The sequence below is a fragment of the Schistocerca serialis genome, chromosome 9 (assembly GCF_023864345.2).
Source record: "Schistocerca serialis cubense isolate TAMUIC-IGC-003099 chromosome 9, iqSchSeri2.2, whole genome shotgun sequence".
NCBI lineage: Eukaryota > Metazoa > Arthropoda > Insecta > Orthoptera > Acrididae > Schistocerca > Schistocerca serialis.
In genome coordinates this window covers 279,366,393-279,389,426 of record NC_064646.1, presented here as the reverse complement: position 1 = coordinate 279,389,426, position 23,034 = coordinate 279,366,393, and the positions used below count along the sequence as shown (strand labels likewise).

At 47.0% G+C, this 23,034-nt stretch overlaps 1 protein-coding gene across 1 annotated transcript in view; it reads right to left on the bottom strand.

Annotated features, from left to right (window-relative positions):
- Positions 1-307: 307 nt before the first annotated feature.
- Positions 308-23,034, bottom strand: part of LOC126419220 (synaptosomal-associated protein 29) — a 40,140-nt gene continuing 17,413 nt past the window's right edge. Inside the window, exon 4 of the mRNA XM_050086355.1 lies at positions 308-1,217. Coding sequence (XP_049942312.1) covers positions 955-1,217 — 263 coding nt within the window. The 3' untranslated portion in view covers positions 308-954. The remainder of the gene's footprint in view (positions 1,218-23,034) is intronic.

Genomic DNA, 23,034 nt, shown 5'->3' with positions numbered 1-23,034 from the left:
AAACCAAAACTCAATCTATTCACAAAAACTCACCACATGAATAGCCAATACAAAAAGAGATGTATCATGAAATTTAAAAAGTTCTACATAAAGTAAAAAACAATTTTATTATATATGAAACATTTTACAAACAAAATATTTTGTGAACTACAATGAGAACACCAGAGGTATATTAAATGCACCACATAATTTTTTCATTTGTAGAACACAAGTGCTGCATAGAAGCAGAACATTTTGTCTTGTTTTAATGAATCACAATTGATAGGAATACTACCTGGGCAGGAAAGGAAAGTAAATTGAGCAAACCTTCATAAAATCTTCATTCATTTGAACAATTAATATCAATTTTACTGTATGCTATCACACAGAAACACATCAATGTTTTCTCAAATAAAAAACATGAAAACAAGGTTGCTATTATTTACAGAAATTTAATACATTCTTCCAAGACTTTTGTTGGAATAGGAAAAATAACTAAGTACTTCAGTACCACCCCCCCCCCTCCCCAAAAAAAACACACACACACACACACACACACACACACACACACACACGCGCGCACACACACACACACCTTGTAGCCTCCCCTACAATCTCTCTCACCACATCACAAAAATGATGCATTCAACACAGACTGAACAATAGGTCTCATCAAAACATTTAACAAATTAACATAGCTTGCTGAATTAACATATCACTGAGATTGCATAATGACATCTACACTAAGCTGTGCTTGTTTTTACATGTGTCAGATTTCATAAGGAAAAAAATCACTTTAAAAACTGACACAAATTTCCACCTTCCATGTAAATAAATTTCAGTGTTCACTGGAAGGAAACAAACTGTTTCATAAGAAACACACCAAGAGAACTCTTCACACCACAAGATGGTAATGGCAGCTCAAGTTTCCATCTTTGTAAGGTCCCACTGTCCTATTATGTTGTCACCAACACACTATTTCTTGCCCAGCAAGCGACGCATATCCTTATTTTGGCGCTGCAAAGTGGTATCTGCTGTGTCTGTTTTGTCTGTTATTTTATCAAGTAGCTCATTCTGAGAGTCAATTTCTTCCCCTAACCCAGCAGCCAAACCTTTCAGCCGAGACAATGAACCACACATTTCTTCCAAGTTACGGTCCAAAGCTAACTGCATGTCACTCATATCATTAGTGTCAGCCGAGGCGAAGGTATCAGTTGTTAATCCTCTGGTTCGTAGACCTGTTACAAATCAAAATCATTAAGACTGTTCATCTGTTGTGGCTTACATTAAAAACTAAAGTAAGAATAATCCAAAATAGATGTTATTAATCGAAATACATAAAAAATGTCTAATTTATTCTATGCAGTGATTACTTATATCTTTAACACTTCAATTCCTCCATTTAAGAACTATTTTAATGGGAAAAAAACTGAAATCAATGAAAATTCTACTTTCTTCTTGTTCTTGATGTACTAGTTAATAAGTTGAAGTTAATTTGCAAATATTGGTTGGTTAATTGGGGTTTAAGACACCAAACAGCAAGGTCATCAGTCCCTTGTTTCAAATGCAGTCCATTCCGCGAGTGTGACATCTCAGGAAAGTCAGAACAATAAAAGGGAAAAGGCTAAAAATGTAAAAGGGCAGTATGTTGTCAATGGTAAAAACAAAATGAGGGAAGTTAGCAAGAGAACGAACCTAACGCTATGATGAAGCAGCAGAGGCAGGACCACCTGCGATTTAAAAGGTGCAACCGCTAGAATGTAGAAGTATGTATGGGAAAAGGAGACTAACCAATCCTTAAAAAAAAAAAAAAAAAAAAAAAAAAAAAAAAAGGGGGGGGGGGGGGGGGGTAAAAACAGAGTAAAAGGGGAAGAAAAGAGGATCTCGCTCAGGGAGGTGAGTCGGGGAATCTCCAAACAGTGGGAGGCACCCAAACACTCACCGCCCTGCCCCAACACCAGAGAGATTAAAAACCTGAGAATAAAAACTGAGAATAAAAACCACTTTCCCAGAGGAAACCGAGAACAAGAGAGACCATCCGGGAATCTTCAGCCAACATCAAAGGTAAAGTGCGGGGGTGTCTGTACTTAGCACGCAGAGCCAAAAGAAGGGGGCATTCAACCAAAATGTGGGCTACTGACTGGGAGGCTCCATAACCACAAAGTGGGGGTGACTCATCACGCAAAAGAAAACCATGGGTCAGCCTGGTATGGCCAATGCGGAGACAACACAGTGTGGTCGAGTCCTTTCGGGAGAGGCGAAAGGAAGAACGCCACGGGCCTGGTGTCATCTTAATCGCACGAAGTTTATTAGGCAGGGGAGTAGCCCCCCAAGAGGTGGCCCATGACTGTGCGAAGTGGGATTTGATGTGAAGCTGTAAATCCGCTGCAGGAGGGTTTACAGAGAAGGAAGGGTAAGTGACTGCTCCCCCAGCCAAACGATCAGCAAGCTCATTACCTGGGATATCCACACGGCCAGGCACCCAAAGGAAGTCACCGGAACAAGCAGCATGGTGAAGATCAGTGAGATGGTCATGGATGGCAGAGACCAAGGGATGGTGCGAGAAACACCGGTCAATAGCCATAAGGCCACTCCGAGTCCGTTCATAACAAAACGCAGTTGTGTTTGGACTGTTTAATAAAGGTAAGGGCCTGGGAAATTGCCATCAATTCCGCAGTAAACACCTCACATGTAGGTGGCAGCAGATGATTTTCCATTCCAACAGAGGACGTGAAGGCATACCCCATATGATCAGCAGATTTAGAGCCATCAGTGTAAAAAACAACAGCATCCCTAAACTCCCATAAAATTTGGCGGAAAAAGGAACGGAACACCATCGGGGGGATGGAATCTTTTGGACCTCGGCAGAGATCCATCCAAATTCGAGGTCGAGGAACTAACCAAGGGGGAGGGGCAGGGGGGGGAGGAAGGGAGTGAGGAAGACAGGACAAAGAAGGAAGCTGAAAATCATAGCGAAGAGACGCAAGGCGGAGCCCAACCGGTAAACCCGCCCGATGGCGGGAATCGGGTGGGCGACGTCCATGGTCTGGGAACAGGATAGAATAGGACGAATGAGTGGGAGAGGAACGGATAGAGAGTGCATAAGACACCAGAAGCTGGGACCGCCGAACAGAAAGGGGGGGGGGGGGATCCCAGCTTCAACCAGGAGACTATCAACAGGGCTAGTAGGGAAGGCACCGGTGGGCAAACGGATACCATGATGGTGGACGGGATCCAGCACATGCAGTGTGGAAGGAGCAGCCGAACCATAAACTTGACAACCATAGTCCAAGCGAGACAGAACTAGAGCACAATAAAGACGGAGAAGGAGGGAACGGTCTGCACCCAAAGAGGAGTGGGCAAGGAAGCGAAGGACATTGAGTTTACGGAAACATCATACCTTCAGAAGTCTGATACGGAGCAGCCAAGTGAGCTTATTGGAGAAAAGAAGACCCAGGAAACGAAACTGTGAGACCACAGGCAATCGTCGTGCATCAAGATAGAGCTCTGGATCAGGGTGGATCGTAGTACGGCGACAGAAGTGGACCACCCGCGATTTTACAGGAGAGAATTGAAACCCGTGTGAGAGGGTCCATGCAGAGGCATGCCGTATAGCTCCCTGGAGCTGCCGCTCTGCAGAGGCCATCAAAGAGAAACTAACCCAAATGCAGAAATCACCTACATACAGGGCAGGGGCGAACAAAGGACCAACAGAGGCCACAAGTCCATCAATAGCAATGAGGAAAAGGACACTCAAGACAGAACCCTGTGGGATGCCCGTCTCCTGGGTCCGTGGAGAACTAAAAACAGTACCAACCCGAACCCTGAATGACCAATGGAACAGGAACTGGCGTATAAAAATCGGGAGTGGGCCCCAAAGACCCCACAGATGAAGGGTAAGTAAAATGTGATGGCGCCAGGCCGTGTCATAGGCCTTGCGAAGGTCAAAAAATACTGCAACCAAATGACGGCATTGGGAAAAAGCTTGCCGAACTGCGGATTCCAAGCGAAGTAAATGATCGATTGGAGACCGTCCCTCTCAGAAGCCACACTGGTAAGGGGACAATAGATCCTGAGATTCGAGGACCCAATTGAGCCGACGGGCTACCATCCGTTCAAGTAACTTACAAACAACATTGGTCAGACTAATTGGCCGACAGCTGTCAACAAATAGGGGATTCTTACCAGGCTTAAGCACAGGAACCACGATGCTATCCCTCCACTGAGAAGGGAAGTCACCCTGGAGCCAGATACGGTTAAACACCTGAAGAATATGTTGCCATTGTGGAGCACTGAGATGTTGAAGCAGTTGGTTAGGAATGGAGTACGGGCCAGGGGCCGTATCATGAGAAGAAGAAAGTGCAGAAAGAAATTCCCAATCAGTAAAAGGTTCGTTTTAAGATTCTGACTCACAAGGGGTAAAACAAAGTGGAAGCTTCAGCCCGCTGTTTCTGGTGAAGGAAAGCAGCTGGATAGGAGGCTGATGCTGTTGCCACTGCAAAATGGGTCGCAAGATGTTCTGCAAGAACTAATGGGTCCGTACAAAGGCCATCTGGGAGGTGAAGGCCTGGGAGGGTGGACTGCCGATGGCAACCTTGGAGAGAGCGAAGTGTAGCCCATACCCGTGACAGAGGGACAGTAGAACCAAGGGAAGAAACAAATCGTTCCCAACATATCCGCTTGCTCTGTTTGATTAAATAATGGACTTTAGTGCGGAGACGTTTAAAGGTAGTAAGGCTGGCTACGGATGGGTGCCTCTTAAAGTGTTGCCAAGCTCGACGGCGATCACGGGTGGCAATGGCAATGGCCGTACTCCACCATGGGACTTGCCGGCGACGAAATGGTCCAGATGAGCGCGGGACAGCAAGGCTAGCAGCGCGAACAACCGCGTCAGACACGTCACGTAGGACATCAATACAACCCGACAAAGAGGGAGAAAAAACGACCTGTGCAGTGTATAGAGGCCAATCGGCACATTGGAAAGACCAACGAGGTAACCTGTCCATCGGGGAGCGGGAAGGGAGTGAGATAATCAACGGGAAATGGTCACTATCACAAAGGTCGTCATGTGGCAACCAGTGTAATGAAGGGAGGAGAGAGGGAGAAAAAAGAGAAAGATCAATGGCAGAAAAGGTACCATGACCAGCACTGAAATGAGTAGGGGAGCCATCATTAAGAAGGCACAAGTCGTGGTCTGCAATAAACTGGTCTATAAGAAGACCTCGTCTGTATGGGAAGGCACTGCCCCACAAGGGATGATGAGCATTAAAATCCCCAAGGAGGAGGAAGGGAGGAGGAAGTTGCTGAAGACGGGCAGTTAAGGCAGCAGGTGTAAGAGTCCTGTCAGGAGGGAGATAAAGATTGCAAACTGTGACCGCAGTGTCTAAGTGGACCCTAACAGCAACCGCTTCCAATGTAGTTTGAAGAGGAATCCACATGCTAGCAATATCTGTACGGACCAATGTACAAGCGCCACCAGAAGCCCGCAGGGGTCCGACCCGATTTCGACAGAAAACACGGAACCCACGGAGGGTCGGTGAGTGAGCATCAGTAAAATGAGATTCCTGGAGAACCACACAAGCTGCAGAGTAGGACGAAAGGAGGGATTTCAATTCCAGAAGGTGATGATAGTATCCATTACAATTCCATTGGAGAACCACAGAACGATGATTTAAATGGGGGCTGAACACGCTAAAGCCAGTCATACCGCCGGGTCCCCACCCGTCACCGACAAGGAGGGGGGCGACATCCATGAATGACACGTCAGAATACGGTTGTTAAGTCGGGGAAGGGACCTCCGGTGACACCAGAGGCTCTTTGTCCTGGGACTTATGTTTCTTCTTCTTTTCAGGCTGAGATCGAGGAGGGCTGTGTGGCATAAAGGAGCCAGCTGCAGCAAGATCAGGAACAGAAAGAGACCGGGCGACCCTGGGGGCAGACAGACCGCGGCTCTCACGGTCGTCGCGCGGCAGCAGACCTTTGGCCGGTAAGGTGCCTCCTGGAAGAGGCGCCCTTGACCAGCAGACGCCGAAGGAGTGGGACACTTCTCCGGCTGGGGAGGGGGAGCAGCGCCCAGAGGAGAAGGTGTGGGAGCAGCAGGGGAGGGGGGGGGGGAGGAGAGGGGTCACGGATGGGGGTAAGGAGGGGGAGGAAGGGGTGAAGATGTAACCAAGGCGTAACTAGATGTCATGGACGCAGGGTGAAGACGTGTATATTTCTCACGGGCCTCTGTGTAGGTTAAACGATCGAGGGGCTTATACTCCTGTATCTTCTTCTCCTTCTTATATACTGGGCAATCTGGTGAATGTGGAGAATGACTACCATGACAATTTACACACACAGGAGGGGGAACACAGGGACTCCCTTCATGGAGTGGACATCCACAGTCACCACAGAGGGGGCCTGTGAACAGCGGGAAGGCATGTGTCCAAAACGCAAGCACTTAAAACACCTCATAGGAGGTGGGATGTACGGCTTCACATCACATCGATAAACCATAATCTTAACTTTCTCAGGGAGGGTATCCCCTTCAAAGGCCAGGATAAAAGCACCAGTATCAATGCGATTGTCTTTAGGACCCTTCTGAACATGCTGAACAAAGTGAACACCCCGCCATCCGAGATTGTCCCCAAGTTCCTCATCAGTTTGAAGGATGAGGTCCCTGTGAAAAATCACACCTTGCACCATATTTAGAGACTGGTGGGGGGTAATGGACACAGGAATTGTGCCAAGATTGGTACAGGCACGAAGGGCCGCTGATTGGGCAGCTGAAGCAGTTTTTATCAGCAAAGAACCCGACCGCATCTTGCTCAGGGAGTCCACTTCGCCGAACTTGTCTTCAATGTGTTCCACAAAGAATAAAGGTTTGACACTGGTGAAAGTATCCCCATCAGTCCTGGTGCAAACCAGATAACGGTGGAAAGGTTTCGCCCCTAGCCGACGGGCCTGACCCTCTTCCCAGGGGGTAGCCATGGAAGGGAAGGCCGAAGGGGCAAGGGAAGCAGCAGTAGAAGAATCAGTTCCACACAGAGAGACAGACGCAGAAGAATGGCCAGAGTTCTGGACCCATATGCGTTTCATTTGCATAGCATCCGCCCTGATACCACCCAATCCGATCAGGGGCTCTCCTCACGGGCGCCACCCAGCCACAGCAAGGGTGGTCTGGCAAGGCGGCCATTGCCGGGGGTTCCTATGCTCCAGTATGATGAGCAACCACTCCAAGGCTTGCATGAGGTGGTCACAGCTCAGGTACTAGAAGTGTGATCCCTGTGTGTTCAGGGGGCTCAACCAAAAGGGTACATAGCGACCCCACCACACGGGCTGGCTAACGTGCTGGCTATGCACCTTAGCATCAGACAACGTGAAAGAAAAGGTGGAATATACTACTAGGAGGGCACACATCAGAGACACTAGGTAAGGTGCTCTTCCCCAAATAGCTCACACTATGGAAGAGAAATTTAGTAATGGAGGTCAAACAGCAGAGGGGGACCAGGGAGTGCCAAAAGGAGGAGGTGATTACACAACAAAGCCAAATTGTAAAACCAACAGAACCAGGAGGATAGCGGGGGCCAACATAAGCAAGGACACCAAAAGAGGGAGAGGTGAGGGCGAGGTGAAGGGAACAAGGAGGGGAAAGGAGGGAAAGGGGAAGGAAATGCAGCCCTGGAAAGAAGGAAGGCTGCAATAGCTCGGGGCCCCATGCTCGCCATGCACGTATCTACAAGAGAGTTGTGGACCCCCTGGGGGTTGCAAAAAAAAGAACTACATAAAGAAAAGTTATGAATTTAGAAGAGCAGATTGAAGCTGGCACTCCCAAATGAGGTATCTATAGCTTCCAATATTTCAGGTACTTCCTATCACAGATAGAAAGAGGTGAGGCGTGCATGTGTTCAGTGCAGTTCAACAAGGTTTTGATGGTGTATTTTGAAGAGAGGTTTATCTAATCTGGCTGTAAAACCTCTCAGTGGTACTTCTTGGGAATATCAAATGGATACCTTGGAGCCTGTTGGATACTACATTGAGGAAGTGTATGGTGCCTTTTATGAAACTAGCAAAGATTCTAAGGGAGATGCTTTTGGAAGAAACAGTGCTACTGGTATTGTAAGAACGTCACAAGAATTCTTGTTTCTTTGTTGTGCAGTGATATGGTATGAAACTATGTTTAGGATCCAACCTAGTGAACAAAGCTCTCCAAATAGTTACTGTGAACTGATACACTGCAGCAGATCTAGTTGAAAGTACTGGCAGTTTTTTCAAAGATGATGACATTGCAAGAGGGCTCGAGACAGTATGATAATGGGTGGATAAATGCTTGCTGCAAATCTGAATCTCATTCAGAGTTTGAAATAGAAAAGACAATTTATCCCAAGGGAGTGAAGAAGAAATACAAACTTAGTGATATAGGTAAAGTAGAGCAGTCCATAAGGTAAATTTTTCTGTCTTATGATGATAATTTTTAATTTTTCATGGTAAATTTTCTAATATTTGATTCCTTCACATGCAACATACATCTTATGCAGTTGAACAGTGTCGTCTAATTTAAAATTAGATGACGATTTTTGTATTTCTGTCCCATTCTCCAATGAAAAGTTAAGTAACTCTTGACTTACAGAATTACGGAGTTCCTTCACTAAACTAAAAATTACAGAAACTTTGTATTTTCACCCTTTCCACTCAGTCTAATAGATAGCATATTTTTATTTTAAGCCAGTACAATACAACAGGTCTCGTTTTTTCTGCTTTCATTACAAGCTTTTAAAATCTCAGAAATTACTTTAAATGGTAATGAATTGTTTCATCTTAATATTCAGCACTGGAATGAAAGTACAACATTTATTTCTTTTACAGAGCAATTTGTATGTAGTATTATTTTTTTATTTTATTTATTTAAAAACCATTTCCACAGCCTGGGCGGCTACAGTTCCATTGACTGACTGATGCTGCACATTTTCAGTTCTGGATTTTGTGTAGCAGTTTCTAATGCACAGAACTTTTTAGATCAGTTTATATTTGAAACATGGATCTTTTTTCGAAGAAATGCTGCAAAGAAACAGACCTATTTCAACAACAATTTTATTATACTGAAATTAAAATGTGTTGTTTTTGCAACAGTCTCGCCTTTAATTTTCTAAACGGAGATACAATTTGAATTTGTTGTTACTAGAAATAAAACTGTTTGAAAATGTGGTTTTCTTTATTACTTAGTTACATCTGATCTAGTGTGAAAAATTTCACATTCTGGAAAAGGAAGTCCTGCATCACACTCTTCACAATAGTATCTGGTATCTCTCCTTGCCACTTTGCACAATCTTGGCTTGCTTCTTTCTGCACTAACTTTGTATCTCCTCCAAGGCCATTTTGACTTTTCTGAAGCTGGAAGAACTTAGGAAAATGTCTTCCACCGGTTATATTTACAGGTGAAATTTTTTAAGTGGAAGTTTATTCAGCCAGGCCAAGGCATCTGCCAATTTAGTAATGAACTGAACAAGATGTCTACTAATACACTTTGACTTTATATAGAACACACATTTAAGATGATCATCATCATGAAAAGGCGAAAACAACTTTCTTCCACAACTTTATTTTTTTTTTCCTCTCAAAATGGTACAAGCCTATTTGCTGGTCGTTGTGATCCACACCAATCTTGTTTCTATTGCAATCTAAACTACATCAGGTTTCATCTCTTCTATGACTCCCAACTCCATTCTGACATCAACATTAGATGTTTCCATGTTGTGTTTCACTGTCAAAGAAAGTACATCCCTAGTGCCTTTCCATTTCACATACTACAAATAGTCTTCGTCTGTGAAATAAATGTTAATTTTCTTTTCAGTGTCTGGGATACTAAATCATTAGCTAGACATTTCAATTTCTCACTACTGTTCCCACTGCCTTAGTTTTGTTCAGATCAGTGCAGGTGCAGAGTACAGCCTTCATCATACAAACCTTCACAGCCTGTTTACTACAAGCAAAATGCTGTTATTAGCATTTGCCTACCTACCAGAATCTATCTCAATTTTCAAAATGTCTCAGGAGGAGGGGTCAGGGGCAACTGATGTGTCACTTGTATGGAAAAATGATCTTGGACCAGCTCCATTTGTCTGGTTGGTTGGTTGTTTGAGGTTAAAGGGACCAAACAGCAAGGTCATCAGTCCCTTGTTTCAAATAGACTCCATTCCGCTAACGGGACATCGCAGTATAGTCAGAAAAATAAAACGGATAAAGGGGAAACGTAAAAGGGCAGTCACGTTGTCATTAGTAAAAACAAATGAGGGAAGTTGGCAAGAGAACGAACCCAACACTATGCTGAAACAGCATAGGCAAGACCACCTGTGACTTAAAAGGTACAACTGCTATAATGCAGAAAGTACGTATGGGAATAGAGAAACTAACCAAGCCTTAAAAAGAAGGGGTAAAAACAGAGTAAAAGTGAAAGAAAAGAGGATTCCGGTCAGGGAGGTGAATCGGGAATCTCTGAACACTGCCTACAGTGGGAGACACCCAAACACTCACCGCCCTGCCCCAACACCAGAGGGAGATTAAAAACTTTAAAACTGAGAATAAAAACCACTCTCCCGGAGGAAACCTAGAACCAGAGAGACCATCCGGGAATCGTCAGCCAACATCAAAGGTAAAGTGTGGGGGAGTCTGTACTTAGCACGCAGAGCCAAAAGAAGGGGGCATTCAACCAAAATGTGGGCCACTGACTGGAAGGCTCCACAACCACATAGCGGGGGTGGCTCATCACGCAAAAGGAAACCATGGGTCAGCCTGGTATGGCCAATGCGGAGACGACACAGTGTGGTCGAGTCCTTGCGGGAGAGGCTAAAGGAAGAACGCCATGGGCCTGTATTCACCTTAATGGCACGAAGTTTATTAGACAGTGGAGTAGCCTCCCAAGAATTGGCCCATGACTGTGCAAAGTGGGATTTGATGTGAAGCCGTAAATCCGCTGCAGGAGGGGTTACAGAAAACGGGGGGTAAGTAACTGCTTCCCCAGCCAAACGATCAGCGAGCTCATTACCCGGGATACCCACATGGCCCGGGACCCATAAGAAGTCAATGGAACAAGCAGCACGGTGAAGATCAGCAAGATGGTCATGGATGGCAGAGACCAAGGGATGGCGCGAAAAACACCGGTCAATAGCAAGAAGGCCACTCATCGAGTCCGTACATAACAAAACACGGTTGTGTTGGGATTGTTTAATAAAGGTAAGGGCCCGGGAAATTGCCATCAATTCCGCAGTAAACACCCCACATGAGGGTGGCAGTAGATGATTTTCCGTTCCAACGAAGGACGTGAAGGCATACCCAACTTGATCAGCAGATTTAGAGCCATCAGTGTAAAAAACAACAGCATCCCGAAACTCCCATAAAATTTGGCGGAAAAAGGAACGGAACACCACCGGGGGGATGGAATCTTTCGGACCGCGGCGGAGATCCATCCGAATTCGAGGCCGAGGAACTAACCAAGGAGGGGTGGAGGGGAGGGAGCGAGGAAGACAGGACAAAGAAGGAAGCCGAAAATCACGGGTAAGAGACGCAAGGCGCAGCCCAACCGGTAAACCCGCCCGAGGGCGGGAGTCAGGCGGGCGACGTCCATGGTCTGGGAATAGGATAGAATAGGAAGGATGAGCGGGAGAAGAACGGATAGTAAGGGCATAAGACACCAGAAGCTGGGACCGCCGAACAGAAAGGGGGGGGATCCCAGCTTCAACCAGGAGACTATCAACAGGGCTAGTAGGGAAGGCACCGGTGGCCAAACGGATACCACGATGGTGGACTGGATCCAGCACGTGCAGCGCGGAAGGAGCAGCTGAACCATAAACTTGACAACCATAGTCCAAACGTGACAGAACTAGAGCACGATAAAGACGGAGGAGGAGGGAACGGTCCGCACCCCAGGAGGAGTGGGCAAGGAAGCGAAGGACATTGAGTTTACGGAAACATCCTACCTTCAGGAGTCTGATATGGGGCAGCCAAGTGAGCTTGTTGTCGAAAAGAAGACCTAGGAAACGAAACTGTGGAACCACAGGCAATCTTTGTGCAGCGAGATAGAGCTCTGGATCAGGGTGGACCGTAGTACGGCGACAGAAGTGGACCACCCGCGATTTTAAAGGAGAGAATTGAAACCCGTGGGAGAGGGTCCATGCAGAGGCACGCCATATAGCCACCTGGAGCTGCCGTTCTGCAGATGGCATCGAGGAGGAACTAACCCAAATGCAGAAATCATCCACATACAGGGCAGGGGCGACCAAGGGACCGACAGAGGCCACAAGTCCATCGATAGCAATGAGGAAAAGAAGGACACTCAAGACAGAACCCTGTGGGATGCCCGTCTCCTGGGTCCGTGGAGAACTAAAAGCAGTACCAACTCGAACTCTGAATGACCGATGGATCAGGAACTGGCGGATAAAAATCGGGAGTGGGCCCCGAAGACCCCACTGATGAAGGGTTAGTAAGATGTGATGGCGCCAGGCCGTGTCATAGGCCTTGCGAAGGTCAAAAAACACTGCAACCAAATGGCGGCGCTGGGAAAAAGCCTGCCGAACTGCGGATTCCAAGCGAAGCAAATGATCGATTGGAGATCGTCCCTCTCGAAAGCCACACTGGTAAGGGGACAATAGATCCCGAGATTCGAGGACCCAAGTGAGCCGACGGGCTACCAGCCGTTCAAGTAACTTACAACCAACATTGGTCAAACTAATTGGCCGATAGCTGTCAACAGATAGGGGGTTCTGACCAGGCTTAAGGACAGGAACCACAATGCTATCCCTCCACTGAGAAGGGAAGTCACCCTGGAGCCAGATACGGTTAAACACCCGAAGAAGATGGTGCCGTTGTGGAGCACTGAGATGTTGAAGCAGCTGGTTATGAATGGAATCTGGGCCAGGAGCCGTATCATGAGAAGCAGATAGAGCAGAAAGAAATTCCCATTCAGTGAAAGGTTCGTTGTAAGATTCTGACTCACAAGTGGTGAAACATAAGGTGACAGCTTCAGCCTGCTGTTTTTGATGAAGGAAAGCAGCTGGATAGGAGGCCGACGCTGATGCCACTGCAAAATGGGTCGCAAGATGTTCTGCAAGAACTAATGGGTCCGTACAAATGCCATCTGGGAGGTGAAGGCCTGGGAGGGTGGACTGCCGATGGCAACCTTGGAGAGAGCGAAGTGTAGCCCATACCCGTGACAGAGGGACAGTGGAACCAAGGGAAGAAACGAATCGTTCCCAACATATCCGCTTGCTCTGTTTGATTAAATAACGGGCTTTAGCGCGAAGGCGCTTAAAGGTAGAAAGGCTGGCTACAGATGGGTGCCTCTTAAACTGTTGCAAAGCTCGACGGCGATCACGGATGGCAATGGCAATGGCCGTACTCCACCACGGGACTTGCCGACGACGAAATTGTCCAGATGAGCGCGGGACAGCAAGGTTAGCAGCGCGAACAATCGCGTCAGACACGTCACGTAGGACGTCATCAATACAACCCGACAAAGAGGGAGAAAACTCGACCTGTGCAGTATATAGAGGCCAATCGGCGCGGTGGAAAGACCAACGAGGTAACCTCTCCATCGGGGAGCGGGAAGGGAGCGTGATAATCAACGGGAAATGGTCACTATCACAAAGGTCGTCGTGTGGCGACCAGTGTAATGAAGGGAGGAGAGAGGGAGAAGAAAGAGAAAGATCAATGGCAGAAAAGGTACCATGACCAGCACTGAAATGAGTAGGGGAGCCATCATTAAGAAGGCACAGGTCGTGGTCTGCAATAAATTGGTCGATAAGAAGACCTCGTCTAGATGGAAAGGCACTGCCCCACAAAGGATGATGAGCATTAAAATCCCCAAGGAGGAGGAAGGGAGGAGGAAGTTGCTGAAGAAGGGTGGTTAAGGCAGCAGGTGTAAGAGTCCTGTCAGGAGGGAGATAAAGATTGCATACTGTGACTGCAGAGTCTAAGTGGACCCTAACAGCAACTGCTTCCAATGTAGTTTGGAGAGGAATCCACGTGCTAGCAATGTCTGTACGGACCAACGTACAAACGCCACCAGAAGCCCGCAAGGGTCCGACCCGATTTCGACAGAAAACACGGAACCCACGGAGGGTCGGTGAGTGAGCATCAGTAAAATGAGATTCCTGGAGAACCACACAAGCTGCTGAGTAGGACGAAAGAAGGGATTTCAATTCCGGAAGGTGACGATAGTAGCCATTACAATTCCATTGGAGAACCACAGAACGATGGTTTAAATGAGGGCTGAACACGCTAAATCCAGTCATACCACCGGGTCCCCACCCGTCACCGACAAGGAGGGGGCGACATCCATAAACGACAGGTCAGAATCCGGTTGTGAAGCCGGGGAAGGGACCTCCGGTGACACCAGAGGCTCTTTGTCCCGGGACTTATGTTTCTTCTTCTTTTCAGGCTGAGATCGAGGAGGGCTGTGTGGCATAATGGAGCCAGCTGCAGCAAGATCAGGAACAGAAAGAGACCGGGCGACCTGGGGGCCGATAGACCGCGGCTCTCGCGGTCGCCGCGCTGCAGCAGACCTTTGACCTGGAAGGTGCCGGGAAGGGGCATCCCGGGAGAGGCGCCCCTGACCGGCAGACGCCGAAGGAGTGGGACACTTCTCCGGCTGGGGAGGGGGAGCGGCGCCCAGAGGAGAAGGTGTGGGAGCCGCAGGGGAGGGGGGAAGGAGAGGGGTCCGGGACGGGGGTAAGGAAGGGGGAGGAAGGGATGAAGATGTAACCAAGGCGTAACTAGATGTCATAGACACAGGGTGCAATCGTGCATATTTCTTACGGGCCTCTGTGTAGCTTAAACGATCAAGAGACTTATACTCCTGTATCTTTTTTTCTTTCTTATAGACTGGGCAATCTGCTGAACGTGGAGAATGACTACCATGACAATTTACACATACAGGAGGGGGAACACAGGGACTCCCCTCATGGAGTGGACGTCCACAGTCACCACAGAGAGGGTCCTGGGTACAGCGAGAAGACATGTGGCCAAAACGCAAGCACTTAAAACACCGCATAGGAGGTGGGATGTACGGCTTCACATCACAGCGATAGACCATAATCTTAACTTTCTCAGGAAGGGTATCCCCTTCAAAGGCCAGGATAAAGGCACCAGTATCAATACGATTATCTTTAGGACCCTTCTGAACACGCCGAACAAAGTGAACACCCCGCCGTCCGAGATTGTCCCCAAGTTCCTCATCAGTTTGAAGGATGAGGTCTCTGTGAAAAATCACACCTTGTACCATATTTAGAGACTGGTGAGGGGTAATGGACACGGGAATTGTGCCAAGATGGGTACAGGCACGAAGGGCCGCAGATTGGGCAGCCGAAGCAGTTTTTATCAGTAACGAACCCGACCGCATCTTGCTCAGGGAGTCCACTTCGCCGAACTTGTCTTCAATGTGTTCCACAAAGAATAAAGGTTTGACACTGGTGAAAGTATCTCCATCAGTCCTGGTGCAAACTAGATAACGGGGGAAAGGTTTTGCCCCTAGACGACGTGCCTGACCCTCCTCCCAGGGGGTAGCCACGGAAGGGAAGGCCGAAGGGGCAAGAGAAGCAGCACTTGAGGAATCAGTACCACGCAGAGAGACGGCCGCAGAAGAGCGGCCAGAGGTTTGGACCCTTATGCGTTTCATCTGCATAGCGTCCGCCCTGATACCACCCACTCCGATCAGGGGCTCTCCTCACGGGCGCCACCCAGCCACAGCAAGGGCCGTCTGGCACGGCGGCCATTGCCGGGAGTTCCGATGCTCCAGGATGACGAGCAACCACTCCAAGGCATGCATGAGGAGGTCACAGCTCAGGTATCAGAAGTGTGATCCCTGTGTGTTCAGGGGGCTCAACCAAAAGGGTACATAGCGACCCCACCACACGGGCTGGCTACCGTGCTGGCTATGCACCCTAGCATCAGACAACGACGTAGAAGAAAAGGTGGAATATACTAGGAGGGCACACGTCGGAGACACTAGGTAAGGTGCTCTTCCCCAAATGGCTCACACTACGGAAAAGAAATTTTGGAATGGAGGTCAAACCCCAGAGGGGGACCAAGGAATGCCAAAAGGAGGAGATGATTACGCAACAAAGCCAGAGTGTAAAACCAACAGAACCAGGAGGATAGCGGGGCCAACATAAGCAAGGACACCAATAGAGGGAGAGGAGAGGGCGAGGGGAAAGGGGTATGGAGGGGAAAGGAGGGGAAGGGAACGGAAATGCAGCCCGGGAGAGAAAGAAGGCTGCAATGGCTCGGGGCCCCGTGCTCGCCACGCACGTATCCACGAAAGAGTTGTGGACCCCCTGGGGGCTCCATTTGTCTGTCTACATGTTCCAACTACAACTTTATTTTCATTCCACTTTAAGATCTTCCACTCCAGCCTTTTCCTAATTAGTTTGTATCCTTTACTGTTCCTCCTAGTAGTTCCCAACATAGGTCTCTTCATTGCTCACTGAGAAACTGTTCCTTTTGGAATGGTTTTCATACTTAAAAAAACATATCTCACTGCCATATCAGAAATGTTGGTAATAACAGATTGTATGCATTCACACAGATTCTCAAAATCTTTATAGAAAGATTTAAGAAAGATTTTATATTTCTGAACTGCAAATTTCATCAGTCTTTCTGTTGAATATCAGGTCTGTGATCTCTAATAATTTTACATTTCTAATGTTAAATACAGCCACCATATACAGAAGATGAGTCATAAATGTACAGTCTCATCAGACATAAAACACAGCTAGAGACTGGCTGACACAGAGACTAAGCCCAAGTTGTTCTGTTATGGCCGCCAATAAAATTTACCGCCCATCAGACAGTCCAACCATACGCATGACTTCACGACATTACAGAATGTGGAAATGTATGGAGGAAGTGTTGTCTCCTACTCGAGCTGCTGAGTGCTGAATGAGCTCATGATAGTGGTAAACACTGCAAAATGTAGCCACGAAGTTTCGAGTACAGGTCCGCATACTCTACTATTTTTTAAAACTGTATTTCTCCAGATAATTCACTTCATTTTCTTCACCCCAGTAATAGTAAAAACTTCAGGAAAAAAAATCACAAAACAGCTCATAGCTGTGTGAAGATCAGGACAGTATATGCTTGAGAGTTTCCTCAGGCTACTGTAGCTACCAACAAGCAGCCACTTGCTGCCTCACAACACGTGCCAAACAACCAAGTGTTGCAGTGCTTTGAGTGTCCATCAGCTGCCATTTTCTTGTCTTAAGTTTTAGTATGTGTCTTGTAGCTATGTGTTGGATTATGCATACTTTACTTATGAACATAGCATAAGCATTGTAAAACAGTGTGGCAAAAATCTAACATTAGTAACATTGCACACTTTGGGTTAAGTAGAGATTAAGGCAGCAGTCGCAGCCCAAGTCCTTTATACTGTAGATGGGGTTAGTGCTTTCGAGCAAAACACGTCAGAAAAGGATTTGCTTGTTTCAAGGAAGACAGTTCTGGCTTGAATGAATTTCATCATTCAGGAAGTTTCAATAACTGACATGCAATAAACTGGGACCATTTAACTGTCAGGTTTAGGAGTACCACATGCTCTAATTCAAAGCAACAACTAAACAGGTGAATTTTACAGCATATTTGCTTGAATATCTTCAGTTCACTCATTAAGCACCCCTATGCAATATTGTTGCTGGTGACAAGCTACAATTAAGAAAAAATTAACAAATGGGGCCTAACAGAAAAGACACACTTTAGCAAAGGGCAGTGTTAACATAATATGTGTCATCTGGTGACTTAAAACAGGTGTTGCGCTCTACCCACTCCCCAGGGATGTGTCCATTGCTGCTGATATTAGTTGCCACCAACTACGACATCTTTCGGTCAGAGTGTAAGGGAAATGACAGATGAAACTGCATCATATGTTATTACTATGAGATAACACACACTCCTGACGTCGCAAACAAAACTATCCAAGAGTTAGTTTGGGAAGTCATCCCTAAAACACTTATCCTTCTAAACTTATGCCCTCAAATGTTTTCTTTCCCACTCCTCATCAAACAACCGTCAAGCAAATGCCTTTCGAGATGAAAATACAATTCAAACCTGGTTTGACAATATCTTTAACTCCGGCAGTTTTCTATTGGTAAACTACTTTAACATTGCAATTACTGAAATTTTCCCACTTTAAAGAGTATTCTATGAAGTTTTGGGACTGCACTTGGATTACGCACACTTCTTGTCACAATATATCAGCTGACAACCCTTCAGCCATGTTCACGTGAGTGTTAAGCACAGAAGATTACTAGTTCAAATCGCTAATGTTATATCAAAAACTGGCGCAGTGACGCATGCTCAAAGGCATCCACAACATGAGCGACCTGTCGAGTATCACACCCTGTTCGAGTATTGCTCCATTTATGGTGAGCAGGTGGATGTGCAATGGTGATACTACATGTGCGTTCTGTTGGAATGTACACTCACCGAGTTAAAATTCTGATGTCAAAATTAGTAAATTTAATTGTTGCTAGATGTGCCATTAGTCATACAATGTTTTCTTTTTTAAGAAAGTTTAAGGAATCACCTGGTCCTACTACTTATCTAGTTGAAAGTTGCCATCAGGACTGAAAATCTTTTGCTAAATACACTCCTGGAAATTGAAATAAGAACACCGTGAATTCATTGTCCCAGGAAGGGGAAAATTTATTGACACATTCCTGGGGTCAGATACATCACATGATCACACTGACAGAACCACAGGCACATAGACACAGGCAACAGAGCATGCACAATGTCGGCACTAGTACAGTGTATATCCACCTTCCGCAGCAATGCAGGCTGCTATTCTCCCATGGAGACGATCATAGAGATGCTGGATGTAGTCCTGTGGAACGGCTTGCCATGCCATTTCCACCTGGCGCCTCAGTTGGACCAGCGTTCGTGCTGGACGTGCAGACCGCGTGAGACGACGCTTCATCCAGTCCCAAACATGCTCAATGGGGGGCAGATCCGGAGATCTTGTTTGCCAGGGTAGTTGACTTACACCCTCTAGAGCACGTTGGGTGGCACGGGATACATGCGGACGTGCATTGTCCTGTTGGAACAGCAATTTCCCTTGCCGGTCTAGGAATGGTAGAACGATGGGTTCGATGACGGTTTGGATGTACCGTGCACTATTCAGTGTCACCTCGACGATCACCAGTGGTGTACGGCCAGTGTAGGAGATCACTCCCCACACCATGATGCCTGGTGTTGGCCCTGTGTGCCTCGATCGTATGCAGTCCTGATTGTGGCGCTCACCTGCACGGCGCCAAACACGCATACGACCATCATTGGCACCAAGGCAGAAGCGACTCTCATCGCTGAAGACGACACGTCTCCATTCGTCCCTCCATTCACGCCTGTCGTGACACCACTGGAGGCGGGCTGCACGATGTTGGGGCGTGAGCGGAAGACGGCCTAACGGTGTGCGGGACCGTAGCCCAGCTTCATGGAGACAGTTGCGAATGGTCCTCGCCGATACCCCAGGAGCAACAGTGTCCCTAATTTGCTGGGAAGTGGCGGTGCGGTCCCCTACGGCACTGCGTAGGATCCTACGGTCTTGGCGTGCATCCGTGCGTCGCTGCGGTCCGGTCCCAGGTCGACGGGCACGTGCACCTTCCGCCGACCACTGGCGACAACATCGATGTACTGTGGAGACCTCACGCCCCACGTGTTGAGCAATTCGGTAGTACGTCCACCCGGCCTCCCGCATGCCCACTATACGCCCTCGCTCAAAGTCCGTCAGCTGCACATACGGTTCACGTCCACGCTGTCGCGGCATGCTACCAGTGTTAAAGACTGCGATGGAGCTCCGTATGCCACGGCAAACTGGCTGACACTGACGGCGGCGGTGCACAAATGCTGCGCAGCTAGCGCCATTCGACGGCCAACACCGCGGTTCCTGGTGTGTCCGCTGTGCCGTGCGTGTGATCATTGCTTGTACAGCCCTCTCGCAGTGTCCGGAGCAAGTATGGTGGGTCTGACACACCGGTGTCAATGTGTTCTTTTTTCCATTTCCAGGAGTGTATATTGCCTCCAGTTCCTTAATAACAATCCCAGAAGGATATAATTGAAGCCAAGATTTCCATGGAAGATTAATCCATGGAATGTCCTGCAGAGATACAATGCTCTGCTACAGCTGACTTACTGGGCTGCAAAAGGTGTGTGTGTGTGTGTGTGTGTGTGTGTGTGTGTGTGTGTGTGTGTGTGTCAATGAACATCTTTCACGCACTGTGGACTGTCTGACAAATGCAGATTTTGCCATACTGGCGAGGAATACTGTAGAAGCCAGCCTTCCACAATCCCAGATTGTCCTTTGCCAAACTGGGAAGAGCACAAGTCTTTGTTGTTGGTGGAAGACTACTTAGACATAATGTTTCCTTACAATTCTGCCTATTATTGACGGAATATTGGTGACATACAGGAGAAACACCCTGGACTAACCACTCTTCCTCCTCCTCTTTATGTTGTGGGTGGACATGTTTCTTCTCCCTGAAAGCTGTGCTGATTTATACCTTCTAGAGTGAACGAACATACCGGAAGATTTATACAGACCCAACAGGGAGGGAAAAAAGAGAAACAATAACATTGCTGATTTCTTCTTTGCTTCTGCAAGAAGATGCAAAAGATTAAGATTTCATAGCTCTGCTCCACCATGGTTATACGGTCTTCCGAAGGCACACAAGGTTCTTTTGTGAGAAATACTGGCATTCCAACATACGACTTAGCTAGGCATCTTGTGTCTTTAGTGACACCTTTTGCAGGGAAGTGCTCACATCATATTTACAACTCCGGTGAGTTTATTAATAGACTGCAGTCACTTTTGACTCAACCAGTCAAACCTACAAGGTCTGGTAGAAAAGTATCCAACCCATGGCCAGGAAAAATAAACTGGCTTGCCTGAAGCACTGAACATCTAATCACCCTCAAAGTAGTCCTTGGGGACTCCACACACTTCTCTCAATGGTGCTGCTATTGTTGGAAGCATGCTGAAAAAGCCTCTTTCAGAATGGAGTTCAGCTCAGCTGTCATTGCTTCCACAATGTCCTCTGTTGCCTGAAATCGCATTCTTTTCAATAGCCTCTCAAGTTTGCAGAACTGTCACACGTCACATAGGGACACAGCAGGAGTAAGGAGCCTGTTTAAGCACAGAATCTTTTTTCACCAAAAAAAGTCTTAATCAAGTATGAGTTGCCATGATGATGGTGCCAATATCCTGTTGACCACAAGTTCGGTCTCCTGCAACACAAAGCATCATGTGGGTGATGGAGGACATCCCTGTAGTACTCATCCGTGTTGTTTGAGCCTGTGATCCGTGCTCATGTTTTACTACACCATGTGAGTCAAAGACAGCAGTCAGCAACAATTTGACATTGCTGCACACTTGGCAGGCCTTTGGTCTTTGTGATGAGGAATGCTTCCACAGTGACTGGGATTTGGTTCCCAGGTCATGCCCACACACCCAGGACTTTGTGTTCACAATGCCGGGTCATTGTGGGGTCAAGCACATGCCTTGAGACTTCAACACAAAGCTGCTTTTGCTCCACCATCAGCCGCTTCAGCACAAATTTCGCCAACGCACTCTTTAGTCCCAAATCTTGAGTCACAATGGAATGTGCCAAGAAAGTGCCAACGCTCAGCTCTTCCACAATTTCTCTGATAGTCACACAACGTTCCTCCATCACCATGGCATTCACTTTGGCAATGACCTGGTTATTTCAGTATGTTGATGGCCAACCAAAGTGTGGCTCACTCCCCACCAATGTGTACCTGTCTTTAAACTATCTGTACCACTCTCCTTACTCTGTGTGATGCCCATAGCACTGTCACCAAAAGCCGTCTGCATCTTCAGAATTGTTTCCACCTGTCAGTCACCCAATTTCTGGCAAAATTTGATGCAATACCACTGCTCCAGTTCTGTCATTCCCTTGCATAGAAAAAACATGAGCAGTACACACTACCTCATGCAAATGCTGCTGCTTTCCAGCAACTGAACAGACCTCCTATTACCAAGCTCCAATGTTGTCTCAATCTTCACTAGGGTCCCTCTCGTGGATTCATTGACACTCAGCAGTAAGCTCAAAGCTGACGTAGCACTTTCATAATGTCCTTTCCTCAACCTACTTTTTTATTCAACAGTGAACATTTTGGGCAACTTGGCTGTGTTACCATGTGTAGTCCTCTCTCCCCTCTGGTAGCAAAGTTTTTTATGGGATACTGAGAAGAATGCACTTGATTCGGCCGAAATGAAACCAAAAGTCTTCTGGCAAAATGTGGATGGATCACTGGTTTGTTCCATTTACTCCAAGCTCACACATACAAACCTATATTTGCAGTCATCTAGCTGCCACCATCCGTCACTAACTATGGGTTTCTTTCAAATGTTTGTCCACCAGGCACATGTATCTGATGGATACAGCCTTCCAAAAGAGCTGGAAAACCTACAATCAGGGTTCGTAAGTAATTATTCTCCACGTCAAATCAGCACAGCCTTAAGGGGAAGAAACATGACCACCTAAAAGAACAAGAGGAGGAGGAACTGTTCAAGTTCAGGACACACTACTTGTATGTCAGCAAAATTTTGTTAAATTGGGCAGAATCATAAGGAAACATTACACCAACCTACAAAGACTGTCCCCTTCCCACTTCAGCAAAGGAGGATCTGGGATTGTGGAGGGCTGGCTTCTACAGAATACCTTGCCAATATGGCAAAACCTAAATTGGATAGACAGTGCAAACAGTGCATGCAAGATGTGTTTAACACAATGGCAACTCTTGTGTTTTGTACAGCCCAGTAAGTTAGTGATGGCCGAGCATTATATCTCGACATGACGTTCTTCCATGGATTACTCTGCCCCAGAAATCTTGGCCTCGAAGAGATCCTCCTAGGATTCAGTTATTAAGGAATCAGAGGAAATATGTTTAGAAGAAAATCTTTATCAATTGTGATGGTGGCTTTCAACTAGACAAGTCTTGGGACCAGGTCATTTCTTTAATTTCTTCAAAAAGAACACATTTTATGACCAATGCCACATCTAGTGATAGTTA